Source organism: Hylobates moloch, unplaced genomic scaffold (assembly GCF_009828535.3).
Source record: "Hylobates moloch isolate HMO894 unplaced genomic scaffold, HMol_V3 SCAFFOLD_10, whole genome shotgun sequence".
In the NCBI taxonomy this organism is placed as follows: domain Eukaryota; kingdom Metazoa; phylum Chordata; class Mammalia; order Primates; family Hylobatidae; genus Hylobates; species Hylobates moloch.
The window spans coordinates 73,358,342-73,384,000 of record NW_026652285.1 but is presented as its reverse complement, the minus strand read 5'-3'; the positions used below and the strand labels follow the sequence as shown (position 1 = coordinate 73,384,000).

The following is a 25,659-nucleotide window of genomic DNA, read 5'->3' as shown; positions in this document are numbered from 1 at the left end:
GAATTTAGGTCTTTATGAAAGAGGCTGCATACAGCATTCAGCTATCTTGCCCTTTTGTCCGGTCATGTGAGGACATGGTGTTTGTCCCCTCCAGAGGATGCAGCCCTTACCAGACAAGCTTGATCTTGGACTTTCCAGCCCCCAGAACCATGAAAAATACTTTTCTGTTTTTTATAATCTACTGGGGCTCATATATTTTCTTAAAGCAGCACAAACAGATTGGGAAATTGGGTCTAATAACATGTAGTTCCAGGGAAAATGAGTCTTTACTTTTTTCTGTGATTATTTTATCTACTATCAAAAGAAAATTAATGAATTTTAAGTTATCTACATTCCAAGCAATATATACAAAATATTTATCCCCAGAAAATCTGAAGATGTTCTCAAGGAAAAGTTGCAGGGTTTAATATCAAATGATTAAAATGCATTGGTTGGGTAGGATGTGGAACACATTAAATTTCACAGAAGGATGGGGACCTACACAGAAATAATGGCATACAACATGAAAAATAAATAAAACGAAATTGTCTACACTGACTTAATTTTAATTCGGTAACAAGTACCCTGGATCACATAGCTCTCAGGTTTAATTCAAATCTCTTTAAAAATTGTTTTAGCCCTCTATCCTTCAAATCGTATCACCTAGTTTTGTTAGAATAAAGGTTTTCTACTCTGTATGTATTCTCTGCCTTACTGGGTTTCCCATAAAGTGAACTTTGAAACAATGATGTGGGTGTAAGCCGTTTATTTGTGAAGTGATCCCAGGAAACATGTTGGATGGGATCACTTCCCAAAGGGATGGGATAGGATGGAAAGGGAGGGAAGCCAATGAGGTCCATTATGAGTGTGTTATCACTATGGGCAACTGGCATTCTATTTTCTGGTACTCTCTCAGAGACTATATCAAACTCCTGTGAATTGTCCCACTGAGGAATGAGGAAGCTACAACAATGTAGCTACCATATGACAGATATTCCAGCTTTCTTGCCCCTCGGCTGGGAGAATGCTGAGGGGCATTCTACCATCACCCCTCCTTCTTTAGTTGAGGGCTGCTCCTGAGACTGCTAATGCCCCATCAATTATAGTCTATTTGTCAACCTAGCATGTTCCTAAAGCTGAAGAACAGCCTCAGGCAGAGGACAGAGAATCCTATCTGTTCCAGAACTGTTTGCAAGGCCCCTGGGGATAGATCATGAGAAAATGAGCATCTCCCACAATCTATTGGTGTACCTTCCCACAATGAGGTTCTTTATTCATTTAGTTCTTAAGCTTTACTGGAATGACCTGAAAACTTATAAAATGCAAATCTCTAGTTTCGTCCCATTCTGATTAAAATCGGTGATTGGGTTCAGAATGTTAACAAGAACTCCAATCACTCCAAAGCAGGTAGTCTGTGTGCTGCAGTATGAAAAAAGTGTGCTAGCAAAACCAAAGGCTATTAATGAATCTCCATACAGGCTAACTAGTACCTCAGAGATAAAGATCTCTGTCTCAGCCATAGATGTACCTTATTTTTCTGTGTCTCAGTTCTCAAATATAAGCTGTTGCTCCTAAAGAAAATATAATGAGTATACGGATGAGTTAACACTTTGCCAGTCCAATTCTGAAAAATCATTTATATGGAAAAACAAATCACTTTTATATCCAACAGATCATGCATCAGGAGAAAAAGTATCAGATACCCTTATGCTAGAGTGACCACATTTTTCTAACACATGGTCTGCTGAAGGAGTAAATTTATGGGGAAAATAGGACAGAAGAGTTGACATTAGGACAGAGAATAAAGTTGTTGTACTTACATATGCTGGTTAGAAATCTTGGGAAAATATTTTCAAGCCCCTGTCACAGGGACTAGCAGATAAACCAAAGCAGCTTTGCAAAGCATCAAAGTTAGGCCAACCATTGAGATTGTGTTTTTAAGTTTCCTGAGTTATAAGGAACGGTGACATAGTCGTTCAGGATGCAATCCCTTATATTCAGAAGTTTACCAATAACTGAGTTCCTTTCACATTTTTGTCTGTCTACTATGTATTACAGAAAGTGGGCAATGAGAGCACCGGGGCCATGACACTTGTTCCCCTCTGAGAAAGATATTCTGCAGTCTGAAGGAATATTGTATCTATTGTATATAACGAAAACCTCAGCTCATGTCTCCTTTCCATGGCTCCAGGTTCTCAGCACCATTTCTGTGATCTCATATCACCAGGTAAGGTCTAAACTCAAAATATTCAAGGATGCTCTTGTTTCCCAAAGCCCTTACAATAAATAAACTACATAATATGGCCTGCAAGGTACTGCATGATTTGGCCTCTGCCTACCTTGCCAGTCTCCTCTGTCACTACTCCCCGTCTCATCCTCTAAGCTCCAGCCTTGAAACCCTTTCAGCTCTTCAAATTCTCAGTACCTTTATAGGTCTTGGTCCATGCCAAGCTGTCCTTTCCTTCTGAAGCCCTTCTCCCATGAGCCTATGTCTTCACTTGGATACCACCTCACCGTCTTCAGGTTTTGATCTACATGTAAATTCCTCTGGTTGGCTTTCCTGACCCCTTCAGACAGGTGACTGGAAGCTTCTATAGAATCTTTGTAAACACTGGCCTCTCCTAATCTTGAAGGCTCCACCTCTCATCATGTTATGTATGTGAAGATATACCACACTGCCCATTATGAAATCATTCTTTCTATAAACATTCTGAAATAAGTTTTATAGTTCTGCTTTTGAAATCTTTTGAAATTTTTGAGTATGAAATTTGTCATTGATTAGGACAGAATCAAGACCTGCAGGTTTGGTTGTGAACTCAGTTAATAATCAGTTGTATAATCTTAGACAAGTTACTTAACCTCTATGAATCTGTTACCTTATCTGGAACGAGGGATTTGCATAAGTGATCTAAGGCCCCATTTAGCCCTAAGAGTCTATGCTTTTATCATTAACTGTGGGGAGGGATGTTTTGGTGGTGGTAGGTTCATGGGGGTGGGAGTAGGGCACAGATTCTTTACTGATGTAACATGTACCACAAAGACTGAGAATACCAGTGGGTATGTTGGCCAGAGCTACATACACAAGTATATGTAGAAAATATAGTACTAAGACTGAAAATAAGGAAAACTATTTTATGCAACGAACAATTAATCTAAAATAAAAGAAATTCAGAGTACTCAAATATTATTCATTTTCCTAAACAAGACTGACAAGTGAAACGTGAGTATATTTATTTATAGTCATACTCCCTAAGGCTTGGCATTGGTGAAAACCACATAGAATGTGTTGTAAAAATAATCGGGTATTAGAAAGAGCAACTCTCATTATTTCCATTGTGCTTTGAGAAATGATATAAGTCTTTGGATCTTTTGTGAATATAAATAGTTTTCAAATCGCAGAAGACATAACCAGTCTCTAACTTTGTATAAAGAATTCTGTATTTCATACTACACACATCAATAATTTAACGCAGTCTTTAAACATAGTTATTTTTTCTGATAAAAACTAATACAAGTTCACTGCACAAAATGTGTTTTTAATCCCAATACCCAGAAACAGACACTGATTTTGGTGCATACTTTTTCTTTCTAGGCATACACTTTATAGGCACATAGTTCCAAAAAGGCATCACATTTTACATCTGTCTTGCCCAGTTGGAATGGAGAGGTTATCTGGCTTGGAGCCTGCAATATCTATTGCCATGACTAACACACCTGGCATATCTGAGAAGTTAGTGAGTCTGATGGTTCACAGAAGCCATTTTTATGAATTAATCTGCATAGAGAAAGTAGAAGAAAAAATGATAGTAGGAAAGACAAGGAAGTCTGCCTTAAATATTTGTCCTTAAGACACAGCACCCCACTGATGTTCAGTTGACAGTGAGCCATCAAGTTTGGGAGCAGGGCTTCTTCCCGCCTCTGTGTGGAGAAAGTATGATACTAGTGGGTCAATATTAGCATCCTTCCTGTGAGTAACTCTGGCAATGGCAGGGTGAGGCAACTTTACATGGTTTCTTTGCTTGAGGAAACAGATATGCATGACCAAAATTGACAAAGAAAAAGGTGGCTAGTTCTCTGGGTAACAAGGCAAGAGACTGCTTCATGAACACAGATGAAAATCTCAGGCTCAACCTGGCAATACTGTAGAGCTGTTGGAATCCTCTGTGAACAGGTCTGAGCAATAGATACTGGTGTTTTAGTTCTTACTAATACCATGACTGTCATCTATATTCATGTACTGGCGAAGCCTAGGGAAACTCAGATTACATACTGCTTTGAAGCCATTCCCTCCCGCATTCACATAACTATCTAATTTGAATATTTCCTCATGAGGCTAAATCTTTAACAATTTTTTTTTTTTTTTGAGACAGAGTCTTGCTCTGTTGCCCAGGCTGGAGTGCAGTGGCCCAATCTCAGCTCACTGCAAGCTCTGCCTCCTGGGTTCACGCCATTCTCCCACCTCAGCCTCCCGTGTAGCTGGGACTACAGGCGCCTGCCACCACGCCCAGCTAATTTGGTTTTTGTATTCTTAGTAGAGACATGGTTTCACCGTGTTAGCCAGGATGGTCTCGATCTCCTGACCTCGTTATCCGCCCGCCTCGGCCTCCCAAAGTGCTGGGATTACAGGCGTGAGCTGCCGCGCCCGGCCAATAATATGATTTTTTAATTAATGCATAGTAGTCCACTATATAAAGAGACAAGAATTTTAAAACCAATACTCTGTAGTTTAGTATTGGGAATTTTATTTTTCATAATTATTAACAATTTTGTGATAAATTATCTTGCAGTAAGATCTGTCATATTCATGATTATTTCTGTAAGATAGATTATTAGGAGTGTTCTTTTGGGGTCTAAAAAGAATACAAAGTCTTGAAAATTTTGCTAAACATTGCCAAGCTACTCTCTCAACAGATTGCCATTTTATATTTCATCCTCTTAAAAGTAGACTTCCTATAAAGTCTGTTTTTATAGGCTTCAAGATAGATTAGAATGGCAGTTGTCTTCAATTATTATAGCACTGCATTAGCTTAGAAATTATGCTTCATGTAATTTTGGAATTAAGATTCAAGAGAAATTCTAATACCTTGGCCAGCCACACATATCAATAATGGTCTAGACTGGTTGATATTATATTCAAAGGGGATTAATTCAGTGAGAGAAAAATGCATCACAAAGCAAAGAATGAATTTACCAGCTACCTGTGCAAAATAATACACTGCATTAGACAAGATGCTATCTTTTATAGTTCTTACAAATATAGTATGTTCACTTCAGAGTCTGTCATTATCTTGGAATGGTTGCCTCGGCTTATGCCCCATGAGGGAAGGCAAGAATGTAAAATTCTATGAAGATCAAAGTATTGGTATATTCATTCAACGTTATGAAGAATGCTTGGTTTAAAGTACTGTAATGCTAATTCTCAGGTAAATTGACAGGGAACACTTGATGTTACCACATGGTATACAGCACAGGAACAAGGTGATCTGGAAAACAATGCAAAGCAGGTGGCAGATTGAGGAAAGCTGGGGTAGAAGCTGGGAGATGCCAGATACTTTGGTATATATGGTTGTCACTAGGACTGTCATCTTTGGAATGACAGGTACTCAGAGTCATAAGGAAATGTTAATGGTCTCCTAGTCCAGTCACTCATGTAGTGCTAGAATCTTCTCTTCAGCCTCCTACCACTTGGCAAACTGGTCTCTGCTTGAACTCTTCAGTGACAAGGAATGCTATCAGCACCACTTACTATATAAATTATTTAACGAATAAAAAACCCAGCAAGCACATGCAAATGCCTTTATGAACTAGAATATGTCTAAGTAAAACCTTTTATTATCTGGATGATTTGGGACTTACTTTTCAGTAGGAAGACATTAAACGATGAGGGAACTGTGGTTATCATTTAGGCTATAAAGAATCTCGTTCCCTTCAATATATTTGTAGAATGCAATTCCCTACTCTCTTTGAAGTGGGGCATGGCCACATTTCCATTGCTTTGGCTAATGAAATGTGAGTGGAACTGACCTATATCAATTAAATATGAAGCTATAAAAGCCTGTGTTGTGAATCACCATGTTTGTTTGTTTCCCTTTACCAAAGTGACCGTAAAAGCTTGTTGAGATGGAGATACCAACAGGATGGGTCCCTGAGTGATTGTGATGAACAAGCTCTCAAACCAACATACATGGGACTGGCAGTGTGAGAAATCAGCTTGTGATATGTTAAGCCACTGAGATTTAGGCATAGTCTGTTATTATGGCAAAACTATTGCATACTAATTATTAAGGTCAGTTTTAGCAGAGATTATTTTAAAATGCCAATTTAGAATATTTATCCTGGGTCAATATATATATTTGGTCCAATTTCCTAACATCTAGAACTACAATAGCCTACAATCACAACCTGTGGTCAATACCTTATTTAAAAAACTACATGTAATTGCGCTCAGTGTTTTAACTTTTTTTTTTGAAACGGAGTTTCACTCTTGTTGCCCAGGCTGGAGTGCAATGGCGCTCGATCTCGGCTCACCGCAACCTCCGCCTCCTGGGTTCAAGTGATTCTACTGCCTCAGCCTCCCGAGTAGCTGGGATTACAGGCGTGCAACACCACGCCTGGCTAATTTTTTGTATTTTTAGTAGAAATCGAGTTTCTCCATGTTGGTCAGGCTGATCTCAAACTCTCGACCTCAGGTAATCTGCCCGCCTCAGCCTCTCAAAGTGCTAGGATTACAGGTGTGAGCCACCATGCCCAGTCAGCATTTTGAACTTTTTAAGGCACAAAGTAAACGCATTTTAGAAAATTGCTCAAATCTTAGAAAACGACATGCATCAAATTCAGTTTGGTGATGATCACTGGAGAGGCAAAGAGGAAGACAAGATCCTGTATGGAAGGGTTCATGGGAGCTTCAACTATATCAGTTATGCTTTTACTATTTTATTTTAAATCTGAACTAAATAATGTCAAAATGTTAAGATTTTATATAGCTGGGTTGTAAGTACTTGAGCAATTATTAAATTATGTTTTATTATATAGAATATGCTTGAAATCACTCAAAATACATTTTTAAAAGAATGTCACTTAACCGTTATAGACATCAAAAGAGTTTTCTGATTATCAGCTAAACCTCCATCAAACAAAATGAGGCTGTATCCAGAGTTCCAGATAGTTGAGATTTACGTGGATTAAAATGTAAAAATATTCTTTAAACCCTTAAAGGAGGACAGATTGTAGAAAGCTCATATTTCAACATGTCTGTATGTCTGAACATATCAGAAAGGACTTCCTTACTCTATCTTTGTTATCCAGTGGAGAAAGCTGACTTCCTGAATGTGACTCTGAGACCAATAATTATGCCTACATATTTGTAGTGGAAGGAATATAAGAGTTGCATTTATGTTACATTTAAATCTCAACTGTAACATCTATTGGCAATGTAGCCTTAAGTAAATCAATTAGCTCTTCTATGCCTTTTCATTTGAAATTTAAAAAGTGAAGATGAATTTCTATTGCATAGGGTCAATACTACCTTATTGATTTTTTCAGTACTCCAGTTTCATACTAAAATACCATACAAATGTCAAATATGGTGTATTTAATGATATAACACCAATATTTGGGGATATAAAAAATCTGAAACCTGAATAATATATCTTAAGATATGTGCAGATTTATCTATTTCATCAAAATGTTGACAAGAGCAAGGCACTTTCATTCTGACCTTATCCCTTCTCATTCAAAATGCTTCCATGGTATGTTACAGTTATTATCATTACCATTTTATAGATTACCAGTGAGGCTGTATATCTTATACTTATGAGGTTTGTATTTCCCACACCCCCAGAGTAAGATTGGGTCTTTATTATCTCTGAAAGGGCAGAGTGGGGAGAGAAGGATGAACTATTAAGGAAAATAGGAAAGGGGGATAGTAGGGGAATTACAGAAAGATAGGGGATGGGATATTTCCACACTCAACTCCCAGTCCTCCCGTGGAGTCTAACCACCTGATTTCTGTGAAAGCAGTATTTCCTTCTCTCCTGATTCCTTGTCCTCCAGTGCCAGACCCATTTTCTCAGTCCTACATTCTCTTCTATTCTTTGTGACAATTTATTTTAACAGGGGACTTTGTCTCAAAATACTCTACTTGGAGAGCCTCAATGCTGAAGAACAGAGGAACCCTCACTCAATTGGAAGAGCATCTAAAGACAAGGATAAAGGGTGATGGAAACCATAGCTCATTTTAGAACTTAACACTGATATTTCAATACCATGAAAAATAGATACTTGAATATTGGTATTGTCCTCGTTCCGATATTGCAAACACTAGTCAAATGATGTTTAAGTAAGAAAATGCATGCAGAAGTACTTTGTATTTGTCATTGCAATTTAAGACTCTCAAAAATTTTTATTACTTTGTTTGAAACCTTATTCAGTAACCGCCTTTATATTATAAAAATATTCAAGCCCAGCAATGTCACATTTCTAGGGATTAAACTATGCAGAGTCCCTCTTAGTATCAAGGTTGTGTGTGTGTGTGTGTGTGTGTGTGTGTGTGTGTGTGTGTGGTTGGTTGACTTTTCAACTTTGTTGTTTTATATTGGGTAGAAGCTGTTGTTTTTCATTATTTTCATGTTAACATTTATTAATCACCTACCTCTTGGCAAGCACTTTCAGGTACATTGCCACGTTTTTTTTTTCCCCCAAAGGTTCCCATAAGGAAGTCATTTTTATTTCCATTTCACAGATGAAGCAATTGGGGTCCAGAGAAATTCCCCAAGTTTATACTAGCAATAAATGGCAGAGCCAGGACTCAAACCCTGTGCTTTTGACATCAAATTATTTTCTCTTCTCACTCATTCTATATAAGGATAAAATTATGATACTTTAGTAAGATGTGGCAGAGTTTTTAAAAAGCCTCTTTTGCTTCTTTGGAGAAAAAGCTTTCGATGTTATTTAAATGTAAAAATATGAGTTGCAATCTAAGTCTCAGGAACAGGGCAGTCAGCACTGCCGAATTTGGGCACCTAAAAGTAAAGGGCCAAAAGCAAGGCCAAGAGACATTAGTTTTTCAAAACCTGAGACACACAAAATAAGGGAAACATTGAAATGGCATTCAGTGTCCAAAAGTGATGATGTGGAATTCCTTAAGCTCTGGCCCCAGAGAAAGACACTCGAAATCATCAAGTTCTTGCTGAACTTCATGATATTATTTATCTGCAGTCTGCAACTTATAACAATCACCTGCTAGGTTCAAGCTGAGAAAAATGAGTTGTCAAAAATAGGCAATAAAAATTGCAAGTATGAGCAACCATCAAAATGATAAAACTGTTAGACCTGTACACATCAAAAACAATTTCGTTCATTCTGTCTAATTCCTGGTACTTAATATTGTCTGCTATGGTAACTAAGCTCCACTTGGAGTTGCTATTAGCACAAATATATATAAAAGAGACTTGGCTGAGTTATTAATGGTTTCATAGAGAACATGGTAAAACTGTCTTGAGAGGAATCCACTGATGTCTGGGAATATCTGTCGAACAGGACATCTCAGTCTTAAGCATTTTAGAAAATATGCCTGGTATTAGCTGTGAGAAGGCATGAGAGACCTCAAGAAGTTTACATTCCTGTTGTTCAGATCCCGTTTCACACACCAATTATAATGTGTTTTTCCTCAGAGAAGTCCTTTTTACAAAAAGAGCCTCAAGCATGAGAAGTGTTGCTGAAATGACAGTGAAAAAAAAGGAAGGAGGAAGAAAACAGGAAGAGAGAAAGAGTATCAGAAGTGGAATGGGAGAGAAGGAAGAAGGGAAGGCAGAAGGAAGGGAAAAAGGACTAAGAATGAAAATCACAGACTATTTGTATTTTTATCTCTTTTTAATTTTTTGCGTATGTTTAAGTACCTTTTTTCTAACAAAAAGTAATGTTATGAGTTTAAGGAGAAAAAATGATGAGAAAATAGATGTCCTCATGCTCATTAAAGATTGTCAATTTTCTCCTTTCCCTGCACCATCTGACTTCTCTAGCTTTTGTCTGGCTCAGCATTGTTTCAGCTTGCTCTGGTAGAACCAGAGCAGTAAAGAGCTATGACCTGTTAGCCAGAAATATCATTGTGCACTATCTTGAAATTTTAGTGATTCTGTCTGATAAGTGATAGAAAAGTTTATCTCCTGGCTTTTAAAATCACTATCCTATTTTTAAGGGCTCTGGCCAGGACTACAAGATACATTTCAAGATCAGCTGAGACTGGGAGATGTACAAAAGAGAAATTTTTCTGAATGTCTATCATTCAAGGATTTGGTTTTCAGAACTGCCTGCCATGTCTATTACATATACTTCTTGATCCATTCTGCTTTCCTCCCACTGTTAATCCTCTCCCTTTCAGCTTTTCCCTGTAGGTGCTCTCGTAATCTACAGACTTTGTTCTCTCTCCAGTGGTATCTTAACTTTTCCTTTTGGTCTATAAGAAATTCAAGGATTACCAGGGGCAATGCTGCTCCTGACTTGTGGTCCCCATAAGACCTTTTATGTTGCCTGCTGTATTGTCAGGCGGCTTCACTACCATTTCAGCCTTCTGGGTGAGTCCCAGGCAGGCTCCTCAGTCATCAGCAACTTTGAATTGTAGAGGCTGGTTGGCATCTGTTCTCCTCACCAACTGCCACAAATAAACAAAACATCCCCAAGTCAAAACTCTGCTCATACAATTAAAATCACCAAGAAAATGCACATCAGCATTCCACTATGAGCAGCTTATATGTCTCATTCCCACCCTGGATCTGTCACATACATTTCAAGCATGGCCCAACAGTCCCGGCTCTATGAAGAACTTAGTGAGATCCAAGTTACAGAAGGATAGTTACTATGTAAAGTATTCAAAACGGCAAAAGACATAATGCCTTGGGGAAAAATGTAGTTACTGAATAAGTGTTTGTGGAATGAATGAATGAATGAATGTATTCATGAAACAAAAATGGCATGAAAACATTCCACTGCAAATATCTACAAACAATGGTTATCCCTCTCTCCTTCCCTTTCAATTCACAGGTAAACTGAAAGTGTTCTATATAATCCACTTGCTGGTATAGGAAGACTACAAGGAAAGATCAACTTTGACTATACATTTGAGACTTTGCAAGTTTGGTTGCTGAATATAGAAATTAAACCCAAGGGCAACAAACATTTATGCAAAATTCCTCCACAGTGATACTCTCAACACCTAAGGTCTACATGAACCTTACAGAAGAAGTAAGCTCTGCTAACTGGAGCTAAACAAAAACCACAAATATAAGCAAACAGTCCACCATGAGAAAATAGATGTCCTCATGTTCATTAAAGACAGCAGACACAACCAACAGGAGGATCAGAGTGCCAATATTTTCAGATAATAGGACAATCTGAAAATATATAATTACATTTAATATAATTAAAAGACAAAAGAAACAAAACCATAAGCACAGAAAATGACACTATAAAAATAATTTTAAAAACACATAGGATTTCTGGAAATTAAAAAAACAGCAACAAGATGGGCTAAGAGATGGAGTGAAAGAATGAGAAGATACACATAGATGTTGCAGCAAAAGTATTTGAAGCAGCAATGGCTGAAAGTTTTACAGAATTAGTGACAAACATGACTGTTAATATTCAGGATACACAATAAGTCCTAGCTAGTATAAATTCACACTTAGACATATTATACTGAAATTTCAGAGCACAAAAAAGGTGGAGGATTTAACCCCCCAACTCATGACAAGGTTGGAGGGTCAGACATGCCTCATTATACCCTCCTTCCTTTTGGAATTCAGGAAAAGCTGAACAGCATTTACCATCTACACAGACTTTAAGTCTGATAAGAAACATTTACAATCTATTCTCTCTGGAGCCTGCTACCTGGAGGCTTCATCTGTATGATAAAACTTTGGTCTCCATAACCTCTTATCAAACCAGACATTCCTTTCTATTGATAACGACTCTTTCAATAAATTGCCAATCAGAAAATTTTTAAATCTACCCATAACCTGAAAGCATTCCCCTTTGGATTGTTCCACTTTCTGGATTAAACCAATGTATATCTTAAATGTATTTGATTGATGTCTCGTATTTCCCTGAAATGTATGAAACCAAGCTTCACCCTGACCACTTTGAGCACATGTTCTCAGGGTCTCCTGCAGGCTGTGTCACAGGGCGTGGTCACTCATATTTAGCTCAGAATAAATCTCTTCAGAGTTTGAATCTCATCAACAGTACTAGACTCTTGCTGAAAGGATTGCTAAAGAATAAACTTCATGAGGAAATTACAGTAGGAGAGGAATAGTAAGCAAAGAAACTGATGAATGCAGGTAAATTCGAAGAAGCCCAACTGAAAAAAAAGTGAAAATTTTAAGGAAAATATAAAAATGAAGGATGACATATAAGAGCTCAAAGTAGCCAAAGAGCGGTCATTGATTAAGAGAATCATGGAGCTTTTGATGAACTTCAGTTTGTGTTGTCAAGTATGTATATTTAAAATTTTAAAGTAATTTTTAAAAAGAAATATAATTTTTAACCAATAAAGGAAGGAAATGGAGGATTAAAACAAATTAAGTAATCCAAATTAGATGATGGTAGGGAGCAAGAAAAAAGTAAAAATCCACGTTTATTCATAATTCAATAGTAAAACGCTTGAAATATTTTCTTTAAAGTCGGCAACAAGGCAAAGATGTTTTCTACCACTGCCTCTATCCAATGTTACAGGGTAGTTCTTAACCAAAGCAATAAGACAAGGCAAAAAAGTAAAACCATGACAATTGGAAAAGAAGAAATAAATCTGCTGCCACTTATAGATGATGTAATTGTCTGGAAAAAATAACTACAGAATATATGACATACTCATAAAATTAATAATAGAGGTTTTTAAAATTTCTTTAAAGAAATTGGTATACAAATATCAAGGTTGCTTCTATAATGCAGCAGAAAACAACTGGCAAATGTAATTATCCCCTAGCAATTCTGCTATGTGTCAAACTAAGAAAGCTCTTACATATACGCACAAAGAGACAAAAATAAGAATATTTTCTGCAAAAACATTTATGAAAGTGAAAAAGCATATTAAGCAAACAAACGCATAAACAAACTGTCCCTCAGTAGGTATATTTGCAGAATAGGATAAATTGCAACAATTAAAATGAATGGACTGCCAACCTGGATAAATCTCAGAAACATAATGTTGAATGAAAAGGCAAGTTGCAAAAGAAAGGTTCAGCATAGTGTCATTTATGTAAAATTTTCCTAAAATATTTATGAATACATACGTATGTAGGAAAATATAAAACATGCATGGGAAACATGTAGGGAAAAGAAGCCCCAAACTTCATATATATAATGACTTCTGGTTTCAGGACAATAGGATTTTGGCCATATCTGTAACATTTTATTTCCCTTGACAAAAATATCTGAAGCAAATATGACAAAACTTTAAGATTTTGTCTTGATGGTAGGTGCAGGGATGTCAGTTATTTTCTGTGATTAAATTCTTTCATAATTAAAAAACAGTGAAAAGATATTCATTGGTCAAGTTGACATTTTTTACCAAGTTTTGTGATATCCTTGTTATAGTACCTGGAATAATATAGGTAAACAATAAGTGTTTGATGAATGAAATACATGAGAATCATGAGAGCCACTTTGAGATTCACCTCCCTCCCCCTCAATGTCTTCTGTGTCCTATTTCCCTTCCCTTTTGCCTGCCTATTTCTAAGAGAGATCTAAGAGAACTTCCATGCAAAATAAGAACAATACAACAAGAAAAAAAAAAAAAAAACCATCTTTCCTCTCCTAGATTTTTAGACTTCTATTTATGTTTGTGTCAGGGTAAGCTACGGAAGAACTAATTTATCTCCCTTGTTGCTGCTCCACCGGCCAAGCTCATCATTCACACATTAGAGAGCTGAAAATCTTCAGAGACTACAGCTTCCATCAATAAATTAAACGTCTCACTTTGAGGGTTGCTTCCTCCTTGATTTTTAAGAAAACATAAAATAAAATTGCTGCTGGGAGGATCAAGATGATGATGGATGACTTATTCCCTAACTTCCCCCAGCCTAGTTAAAAAATTATTTTTCATATAACAAAAGAGAAAGCAAACACTGAAAAAGGTACTATTATTTTACCTTCTAACCTTTTTGCATAAGCAGCAGGAAAAATGATTTTTTCCCTTCACCACAATATTAATAAGAAGAATAGTAACCAGAACCCACAATATATATAATTATCACTATTGTCTGAATGGAGTTATTTTGGCATCGTATAGCAAGTTAAATGCAAAATATTAAGAATATGTGTTTCTTGTTGAATGATGAGTTCTTTGTTTACCCGTTCAGATATTTAGCTTAAATTGAATCTATATGTACCTTCGCTAATATTAACATCTCTGTTCCAACCTTCTCTCCTATCTTTACCTGATTCTGCAATATGAACAGATTATCAAATATCACCAGAAAATAAATTATGAAATATTTGTTCATCTAAAAGTACCAAGCAATATCTATAAGGTGAAACTCAATGATCAGCCAAACACCCATATATTTGATCAAAAATCAGAATGCTCAAAATTATCTGACTATATAGGCAGGTAAAGTTATTTCAAGTTGGAGAACATAAAAGTTCTTGTCTAAGTGTTTCACAGGATTTGTATAAACAACAGATGTGCTGAAAGTAAATTTTTGCTAATATGAGTAGTGGTTTAACCAAACTTTGTTTTTATATGGATAATAAAGTGGATCAACACACACTTCTCCCACAGTCAGCCAAAAAGATGCCGTAACAAAGAATATGCTACAGCTCACCCCTGGGATGTGGAGACTATCCTTCAGTTACCTAGACAGAAGTTCAGGATACTCACTTTTCAGCTCTTTACACTGTCATATTTTAGGTCTGATCTTTAGGCTAAAAAAACCGATCCACTAGATGCCCTATTTTCTTGATAAGGCAGATACAATAACATCTCTGGCAAATCAACATCTTATTTTGAGATAACCTAGAAAGCAGTTTTTTTCCTAATTTCCTAAAAAATTCATGTCTTGGTCTTCTTTATAGCAAACATAGAAACGGAGGTAGAGTACAAAAGGAGTCCAGGAAATTTAACCAAAAAGATGCTGGAAAAACTGCTAGTACAAAGTTGGAGCAACTGAACAAAGTAATTCAGGACAAAAAAAATCACACATTGCACAAGCTCCCAATACCCTACTAAAATGTCCAGAGGAGATAGTAAACTCTAAGATTATTTTTCTTTACTTGGGTTCCAAGGCAAAAGACCATGAACTAATATCATCTGTAAAATGCCTGGATTATTGACTTCCTGAAACAGGATATTGATTTTTTAATAAAAAAATTAATTAAAATGCTTCACTCTCTTTCATAGTTAACATGCACATCATTGTTGAAAATAGAAGAAATACAATAAAACACAATATTCGTACCCCAAAGGTGAAGTTTAAAAAATTCTTACTCTATGACTTCCTAAGAAACATTTTGCATAGTTTATTAATCTTTACCAATATTTGTGCTATCAAAATTGAATTACCAATCATAAAATTAATTTTATAAAATAATCTAAGTTATCAGAATAAAAACTGTTACTTTTATTTCAATTTGCCCATAAAGGTTAAAAAAATACACATACCTCAACAAATATAAAACACGGGATGATGGAATAACTTCGTTGAGTGTTGTTTCCTACAGCCATTTCTCACACCATATAGCAAGACGCACCGTCTAAAACTGTCCAGGCTGAAATAGAAATAGGTTGCATAGTATAAGAACCATATAGTGAGAAGTCCCTTAGGTACTTACATAAAAATATCAGCTACCTTCTAGATAAGCAGACTGTGTGCAAAAGCAAAACAGTGATCTACAACACAGTGAAGTCAGACTAATAATCATTCCAATAAAAAGCAAATAATATATACTTGCCATGAATAGTTTTATAGCCAAAATGACCAGGTCAGGAGCCTCTTGTGCACATAGCTAGTAAATAGAATTCTAATTGCCTAGTACTGCATAGTGCCTTACCCCAGTAGACTGCCCTAAGGCCATGAAATACAATTTTTGGTATGAAACTTTTTTTCTTGTCCATCCTGCATGGATTTCTCTTACTTGTTCCTAATCCTCCCAATTTGCAACCTAGAGAATTGTCTGCTTATGCTCTGGTCTCTCCCTTTGAAGCTGACATTTAGTACACAGCCACCAATCCCTGACTTCCTTCCTTGACCATAATTTGTCCTTGCTCTCTTGAATACACAGCCATGAACAACTTCAGGTTAATATGTCACTGATCTGTTTCACTGGTTTCCCTCAGCCCTGTGTGTGACCCAAACATAAAACAGTAAAGGCATAACACATTTCATTTAACTTATAAGACATTCACTTAGCTTACAAGAATGGAGTAGCTGGGCAATAGCAGATTGTCACTAAATATTTTATTAGAACATATCTTCCCTGCTTTGAACTGAAAATATAATTGTATTAGGAGATCAGTTAGTTTTGATTCTTCTTAATACAATGAAGTAAAGATTTTAAGCTTTAATGAAATTTCCAGAGTTTTAAAAATCCAGTACATTTTGTATTCTCTAGCCAAAGCAGTACTACACATTTCAGATATCTGCTCTTAAAGTCATTATTTTTCATTTGTTCTGTTTCTCTGTCATCCCTACCTACAAAATCTTGTAGATTTTGATTACAGTATGAAAGGTAACATAGGAAGTACTAGTCTATTTGAATGGCCAGCTGTACTTTTTAAAAGGTCAGACATTAAATTTAATGTCTTCATTTCTATCCTTCCCAAGTTTCTTTCTGCCCTTTTCCAGAATGAAACTTTAAAACACATATCCTTCCCTTTTGAGATATCAACTCCTCACTTGTCAATTAAAAGTTTCTCTGATCAAATTTAATATTATGTGCTTTATAAATCCATACCAATCACAGTATTTAAGTTTTAGGCAACTTAGTTTTTTTCAGTTAAAATTGGATATTTTCTGTTATAAAATCATACCCATACTACATGTGTTATTTCACCATTCTATTTTAGGATGTTATTTTCTACAATAAGAAAGGAATCTATATGTAGGAAACACATTGAATTGATTGGACAACCATCATTTTAAAATGGACAACCATTTTAATTTTGCCCTTACTCAACCCAAATATCTTAGAATTTACTTAGTATTTATGATATAAATGAACTTTCCTGTTAGCATCAGCCAAATACAGTGTTGTACATCGAAAAGAAAATTAAATATTAATCATGTTAAAGAAGGCAGAGGCACGAGAAAAAGCAAAGGCATCAGTCACCTAGTGTTTTAGATGGCTTCTCCATGCAATTAATAAAGAATAACAATAAAGTGGAAAATATAAGACAAGTTTTAGGATACGAAATTTCCCTCTATTTTCATTTTTCTGGTCCAAAATGCAACCAAGATTTTTATATGTATATGGCTACACACACACACACACACACACACACACACACACACACCAATAAAGAGACGGGAGTAACTATAGTGAGGTATATTTTATATATACCAGTTCACTCATTTTAAGTGTACAATTCAATATTTTAAATAAATTTACCAAATTGTGCAACTTTTCCATAAGATAGTTTTAGAACTTTTTAATCACCCCTAAAAGAATTATCAGGTCTATTTATTGTTAATTCCCACCATCAACCCCTTCACCATATCCCAAAGCCAGGTAATCTACTTTCTGACTCTACAGATTTGCCTTTTCTGGATATTTTAAATGAATAGAATAATATAATATATGACCTCTTATTTCTGCATTTCTTAGCATATTTTTGAGATTCAGTCATGTTGTTGCACATTCAGTAATTTTTTTCCTTTTAACTGCCGAATAATATTCCATTGTATGGCTATTGCACCTTTACCAGTTGGTAGAAATTTAGATTGTTTTGAATTTTTGGTTATATCCAGTATTTGGTTGTATCCAATATTATGGAAAACCATGCTAATAACATGTGTACAATTCTTTGTGTGGATTTATATTTTCATTTCTCATGGATATTAGACACCTAAAAGAATTGCTGGGTCATACGTTAAATTATGTTTAATTTTTTAACAGCACTACTAAAATGTTTTCCAAAGTAGCTATGCCATTTTACATTCCCACCAGCAATGTATGAGAGTTCCCATTTCTCCACATTGTCATTGACATTTTTATTGTTTTTCTTTATTATAGGTATTCTACTGGGCCTGCAATGATATCTCATTGTGGTTTTAATTTTTTTTGCTAATAAAAAATTATGTTGAGCATCTTTCCATGTGCTTATTAGCCATTTTTATATCTTCTTTTGTGAAGCGTCTATTCAAATACTTTTTGTGTTTGGGTTGTTCATCTTATTATTTTCAAGGTGTAAAGGTTTTTTGTATATTCTATATACAAATCTTTATCAGATACATATTTTCAGTATTTTCTTCCAGTCTCTTGCTTATGTTTTAATTTTATTTTTTCCATCTTTTTCATTGATTGAGGTGAAATTCACACAATACAAAGTTAACCATCTTAAAGAATACAGTTCAGTGACATTGAGTACCTTCACAATATTATGCAACCACCACCAAGTTCCAAAATATTTTTCACCCCAAAAGCAAGTCCTGTTCCCATTAGCTGCCACCCACTTTTCTTTAATTGACAAATAATAGTTATATATATTTATGAGGTATAATGTGGTGTTTTGATTTTTATAATATGAAATGATTAAATCAGCATAATTAACAAGTATGTCACCTCACATACTTATTTTTACTACCAAAACATTTAAAATCTAATTTTATAGGAATTTTGAAATATATGTCATTATAATCACCATTCTGCACAACAGATCATTAAAGCTTATGCCTCCTGTCTACCTGAAACTTTACACCCTTTGATCAACATCTTCCCTTTCTCCATCCATCCCCCTCTTCCAGCCACTGGTAACCATCATTCTACTAACTATTTCTCTGATTTCAACTTTTTTAGATTCCACATGTAAGTGAAATCATACGGTATTTGTCTTTCTGTTCCTAGCTTATTTTACTTAGTATGATGCGCTCCAGGTTCATCCATGTTATTTCCCCCTTTTTAAGGCTAAATAGTATTCCATTACAATACTACATATATATGTTCACCAAATAGTATAGTAACACTATACTATATATATGCTATACTGTATATATACTACCTAGGTGTCAATTATCAATGAATGGATAAAGAAAATTTGGTTTATGTATGTATGTGTGTGTGTATATATATACACATATGCACTATATATATGTGTATATATGTATGTGTGTATATATACGTGTATATATATATATACACACACACACTATATGTATACTACCTAGGTGTCAATTATTAATGAATGGATAAAGAAAATCTGGTGTATTAGGTATGTGTGTGTATATATATGTGTGTGTGTGTGTGTATATATATATATAAAAATATACACACACTCCCAAATAGTATAGTAATTTGGTGTGTGTGTATATATGTGTGTGTGCATATACCTACATATACATATACATACATACATGTATATACATACATATACATATACACACACACACATACATATACCAAATTTTCTTTATCCATTCATTGATAATTGACACCTAGGTAGTTTTAATATCTTGGCTGTTGTGAATAATGCTGCAATGAACATGAGAATGCATATATATTTTTGGCATACTGATTTCAATTCCTTTGGATATACACTCAGAAGTGGGATTACTGGATAATATGATAAATTATATACTTAGTTTTCTGAGGAGCCTCCATACTGTTTTCCAGAATGGATATATTAATTTACATTCCCATTCAACAGTGCACAAGCATTTTTTTTTCTCCACACCCTCGTCAACACTTACTATCTTTCATCTTTTTTATAATAGCCATTCTAACAGGTATGAAGTAATACCTCATTGTGGTTTTAATTTGTATTTCCCTGATCATCAGTGATGAGCATATATATATAAAATATATATAAATTTATAAATAGATATTAGATATATATTACATATCATATATTAGATATTAGATATATATTACATATTTAATATATATTAGATATATAATATATCTAATATATATCTATTGGCCATTTGTATGTCCTCTTTTGAGAAGTGTCTACAAAGATTCTTTGACCATGTTTAGATTGGGTTGTTTTATTGCTATTGAGTTGTTTGAGTTCTTCATATATTTTAAATATTAGCCCCTCATCAGATGTATGTTTGAAAATATTTTCCCCTGATCTGTAGGTTGTCTCTTAACTCTACTGTTTCCTTTGCTGTGCAGAGCTTTTTTGTTTGGTGTAATCCCGTTTGTTTATATTTTGCTTGTGCTTGTGCTTTTGGGGTCATATCTAAAAACATCTTTGTCCAGTCCAATATTGTGAAGCATTTCCCTTGTTTTCTTCTTGTAGTTTTACAGTTTCTGGTCTCATGTTTAAGTACTTAATCCACTTTGAGTTAATTTGTGTTTATGGTGTGGAATAAGAGTCCAATTTTGTTCTTCTACTTGTGCAGATCCAGTTTTCCCAACACCATTTATTGAAGAGACTATTCTTTCTCCACTAGTGCTTTCTTGGCACCTCTGTTGAAAACCAATTGACCACAAATATATGGGCTTATTTCTGGGCTGTCTATACTGTTCTGTTGGTCAAAATGTCTGTTTTTAATGCCAGGACCATGTTGTTTTTATTCATTATAGCTTATAGATTTTTAAGTTAGGTAGCGTAATGCATTCAGTTTTATTCTTTTTTTTCTCTATTCCTTTGACTGTTTGAGATCTTTTGTGGTTCCATACAAATTTTAGAACTGTTTTTATTTCTGTGAAAAATTACATTGGAATTTTGATAGGGATTTCATTGAATCTATAGACCTCTTTGGGTAGTATGGACATTTCTTTTAATTTCTTAATTGAATTAGTCGGGGTTTTCTAGAGGGACATAATCAATCAGAATTAATAGAATATATGTGTATATATATGTATATATGTGTATGTGTGTGTGTGTATATATATGTATATGTGTGTATATATATATATATATATAAAGGAGAGTTTATTATGTATTAACTCACACAATCACACGGTCCCACAATAGGCCATCTGCAGGCTGAGGAGCAACGAGAGCCAGTCTGAGTTCCAAAACTGAAGGACTTGGAGTCTGATGTTTGAAGGCAGGAAGCATCCAGCATGGGAGAAATATACAGTTTGGGAGGCTAGGCCAGTCTAACCTTTTCAAGTTTTTCTGCCTGCTTTATATTCTCTGGCAGCTGATTAGATGGTGCCCATCCAGATTAAGGTGAGTTTGCCTTCCCCAGCCCACTGACTCAAATGTTAATATCCTTTGGCAATGCCTTCACAGACACGCTCAGGATTAATACTTTGCATCCTTCAATCCAATCAAGTTGACACTCAGTATTAACCATCACAAGTCTACCCCTTGTCAACTTGAACCCATACGCATCTCCTGAGATTATGCATAATCTTCAAATAAAGACAGTAATAAGGTCATAATTTTGTCTAATGTAATACAACTACCCTTCATACAACCAGAAATGTACCAATCCCCAACCCAAATACATAAAGTTAACAATACTTAAATGCTGATATGAAGTCAATAAATCTTATGTCACATGATAAAGGAAATAAAATGAAGATATTTTCTTAGTACAAGTGTATATGTGCACAAACATGTTTTTAACAAAAGGAGGAGGAAATACTTATGACAATTACAGTCCTCATTCCTGCAGCTGGTCAAGTGGTCATAGCTGGTATTGGTGATTAACTTCTTCTACTACCCATTCTGTATTCCCTTTGCCTTCAGCAAGCAACTCAGCAGGTTGTTTTTTTTTCCTGATGGTGTAACCCAAACCTTCATTCCTGAAGGGTCTGGGCCATTTGTAGTCCTGCCTGGATTAGGCTGTTGAAGTTTCCCATTGACCTTAATCACAGGGCATGGTAATACCAAGCAACGCCCTAATGGATCTCCTAATGGATTCCATGCATACTCTTCCTTACCTAAGTTGTAGAGTAGTAGACTGATTTCATCTTGACAGTCCAGGTCTATTATCCCAGCCAATACTGTAACTCCCTTCTTAGCCCATTGACTTAAATGTAGGAGAAGCCCAAACTTTCCAGTTGGCTCTCTTAACTTTCAGTTTAATGGAATCATTGTTGTGTCTCCTGGTGACAGTGTTCCTCCCTCTGGAATTAAGACCTCTAGGCTAGCAGGACATAATGTCATGGGAACAGGAAGCAAAAATTTTGCTAGTGGATCACTAGGGGTGATGGTGAGTGGTGCCACTTCCACTTCCATTCCTTGATTCCTGGACTCATGAATCCTGGCTATGGGGGAAACAGTACCGTATATTGGACTCTGATTCAGAGCATACATGGCCTTCTGGAGAACTCTGCCCCAGCCCTGCAAAGTATTGTCACCAAGTTGGCATTGTAATTGTGACTTCCAAAGGCCATTCCACCAGTCTATCATCCTAGCTGCTTCAGGATGATAGGGTACATGGTAAGACCAGTGAATTCCATGAGCATGAGCCCACTGCTGCACTTCTTTAGCCACAAAATGAGTGCCTTGGTCAGAGGCAATGCTGTGTGGAATACCACGATGGTGGATAAGGCATTCCATAAGTTCACGGATGATAGTCTTGCCAGAAGCATTGCGTGCAGGATAGGCAAACCCATATCTGGAGTAAGTGTCTACTCCAGTGAGGACAAACCTCTGCTCTTTCCATGATGGAAGAGGTCAAATATAATCAACCTGCCACCCCAAGGAATGGTGCCATATCTAGGGCTCAGTGTTGGTCTCTGCTGCTGGCAAATTGGGCACTCAGCAGTGGCAGTAGCCAGGTCAGCCTTGACGAGTGGAAGTCCATGTTGCTGAGCCCATGTGTAACCTCTATCCTTTCCACCATGGCCACTTTGTCCATGGGCCCATTGGGCGATGGCATGGGTGGCTGGGGAAAGAGGCTGAGGGGTGTCCATAGGTCATAGGTCATTCTATCCACTTGATCATTAAAATCCTCCTCTGCTGACGTCACCCATTGGTAAGCACTCATATGGGATACAAATATCTTCACAGTTTTTGGCCACTCAGGTCCATCCACATTAATGTTGTCTTTTATATTTACATTTTACTAGTTAGCCATTTTTACTCAGAGACTTTCCTTGTTAAACTTTAATTTCAAAGATCATTTAATTCAGATACTGATTACCTTACTATTATTATATCAATCCAGATTTTTTAAAGCAATTTACAATGTAAAAAATACAAATCAATGTCAAAATAAAATTAATATTGGGAATTATTAGAAAAGACTAACAACAGAAATTATATAAATTATACAACCAAATAGAAAAATGGGTATAGTCAATTTAAAGAAGAAATATGGATGACTAACATGAAAATATTTACAACCTCATTAATAGGTTATAAAAACTAAAATAATATTTTCTGTTTCACATCCATGAAATTGGAAGAAGGTAAAACTCTGATAGCATCAAAGGTTGGCCATATGGAGCAGCAAATGCTCTTCTACACAGCTGAAAGAAGTGCTATTTGGAACAACTATTTTGAAGAATGATTCAGTAAAACCTAGTATGGTGGAAGATTCTCATTCCTTTCACCACAACAAACAAAAACAACAAACACCCTTAGTAAAACTCTTACCATACAAAACATACATCAGTTTTGTTTCTATACACTAACAATGAACTGTCTGAAAAAGAAATTATGAAAAATGAGCCAATTCACAATAGCATTTACAAGAATATGATATTTAGGAATAAATTTAAAGAGGTAAAATATCTGCACAGAAAACAGTACATGTTGCTGAAAGACATTGAAGAAGACACCAAAAAAGAAAAGGCATCCCATGTTCACGGATTGGAATAATTAGTATTGTTAAAATGTCCAGACTACACAAAGCGATCTGCAGATTTAATGTGATTCCTATCAAAATTCAAGTGGCATATTTCACGGAAATAGAAAAAAAATCCTAAAATTCCTATGGAAAAAGGACCCAAATCGCCAAAGCAATCTTGAGCAAAAGAACAAAGCTGGAGGCATCATACTTTCTGATTTCAAAATATATTACAAAGTTACAATAATTAAAACTTACTTTCTTTGCTGAGACTATTTTTTCATTTGTTTCAAAGATATTTGTAATTTTCCATTGAAGCATTTGTATGATGGCTGTTCTATGATCCTTTTCAGATAATTTTAACATCTATGTTATCCTGTCATTGGTGTCTTTTGATTGTGTTTTCATAATTAGTTTGAGATCTTTTTGATTCTTGGTATGAAAAGTGATTATTAAAACCTTAGGATATTATAAGGCTCAAAATTTTCTTTTGATCTTGTGCTTTATGTAACTCCCCTGACACTGCTCAAGTGGATGGAGGGGGAATGTCACTTTGTAACTGCCATGTGAAGGCGAAGTCTAGGTTCTCCACTTGGCCTCTATTATACATGGTTAGAGAGGGGCCCCTTGTTATTGCTTAGCAGAGGTGGAGTTCAGCACTCCCACTTGGCCTCTACTGATACCACCCTGGTGGAGACAGAGGTACCTCATTACTGCCCCTAGGTGGCCTCCACAGATACTGCAAGAAGGTGGCATTGTTATTGGTCGTAAAATTTCTAACTTCACATTAGCCTTCCCCTGATACCATCCCAGTGAGGAACATGTAGGAGTGCCTCATTACTGCCTGTTGGAGTAGGAATCCTGGCTCCCCACATATTCTCTCTTAACACCATGGGAGGGAAGATACTCATTGCTCATCAAGAAATAAAGTCCTGGCTCCCCACTTGGCCTCTGTCCTGACCCCAGCAAGAGTTTTGGGAGCCTCCTTACCTCCTGGCCAGGGTGGATATCTAAGCACTCAATTCAGTCTTTTCTAGTAGGTGGAGGTGGGGCCTCAGTTTTTTTCTGTGGTGTTTGACTAGGGTCAAGAAGGTTATTATCTAAAAGTTGTCTGGCTTGTCAGGCTACCCTTTTCCAGGCCCTTTGGCTAGAACAAGCAGTCTTTCCTTGGGTCATTATTTGTCTGCTCCTATTGGCATTTGTGGTTGCCAGCTTCTCCAATATCAGGTCTGAGACACTCGAGGCAAAAGAAAATCCTGAGAAGTCACTACTATGTTGTTCCTTGTGTTGTGAAGTCCTTAGCCAGTCTGGCTTTTCTCTCTCTTGAGTCTTCTTTTCTTTTATATAAAGCATCCAAGCTTTCTAGTTGTACTTAGTGAAAGGAATAGGGAAAAGTATGTGTTACTTTATCTTCTCAAAGCAAAAGTCATCACAACTCTTTCTGAAGAAGTACCACATATGGCAGCCACCAAGATTCTCATTTAGCCCAGCCTTGCTGTGTTCTCATGAATTTTAGTTTCTTGGTGACAAAGGTTTCAAAATACCATAACAAGCCATATAATTTCTTCATTCACTTATTCTTAAATCATGCCAGTATCCCATTAGGCATGACTAGAAGCAATAAGCTAGTCAAATACCCTGTATTCTATGGGCTAACAGATATCAAGAAGAGACTGAAAAATATATAAACAAATATAACAATGTATCATAGGCACGTATATGAAAAAGAAATAATGGTGGCACCAAAGAATGATCAATTCTAACCCTTGTGGTC

General features: G+C 35.9%; 1 protein-coding gene across 1 annotated transcript in view; it reads right to left on the bottom strand.

Annotated features, from left to right (window-relative positions):
• PLPPR1 (phospholipid phosphatase related 1) overlaps positions 1-25,659 on the bottom strand; it is a 287,024-nt gene that overhangs the window by 121,186 nt on the left and 140,179 nt on the right. Inside the window, exon 2 of the mRNA XM_032164690.2 lies at positions 15,632-15,738. Coding sequence (XP_032020581.1) covers positions 15,632-15,694 — 63 coding nt within the window. The 5' untranslated portion in view covers positions 15,695-15,738. The remainder of the gene's footprint in view (positions 1-15,631; positions 15,739-25,659) is intronic.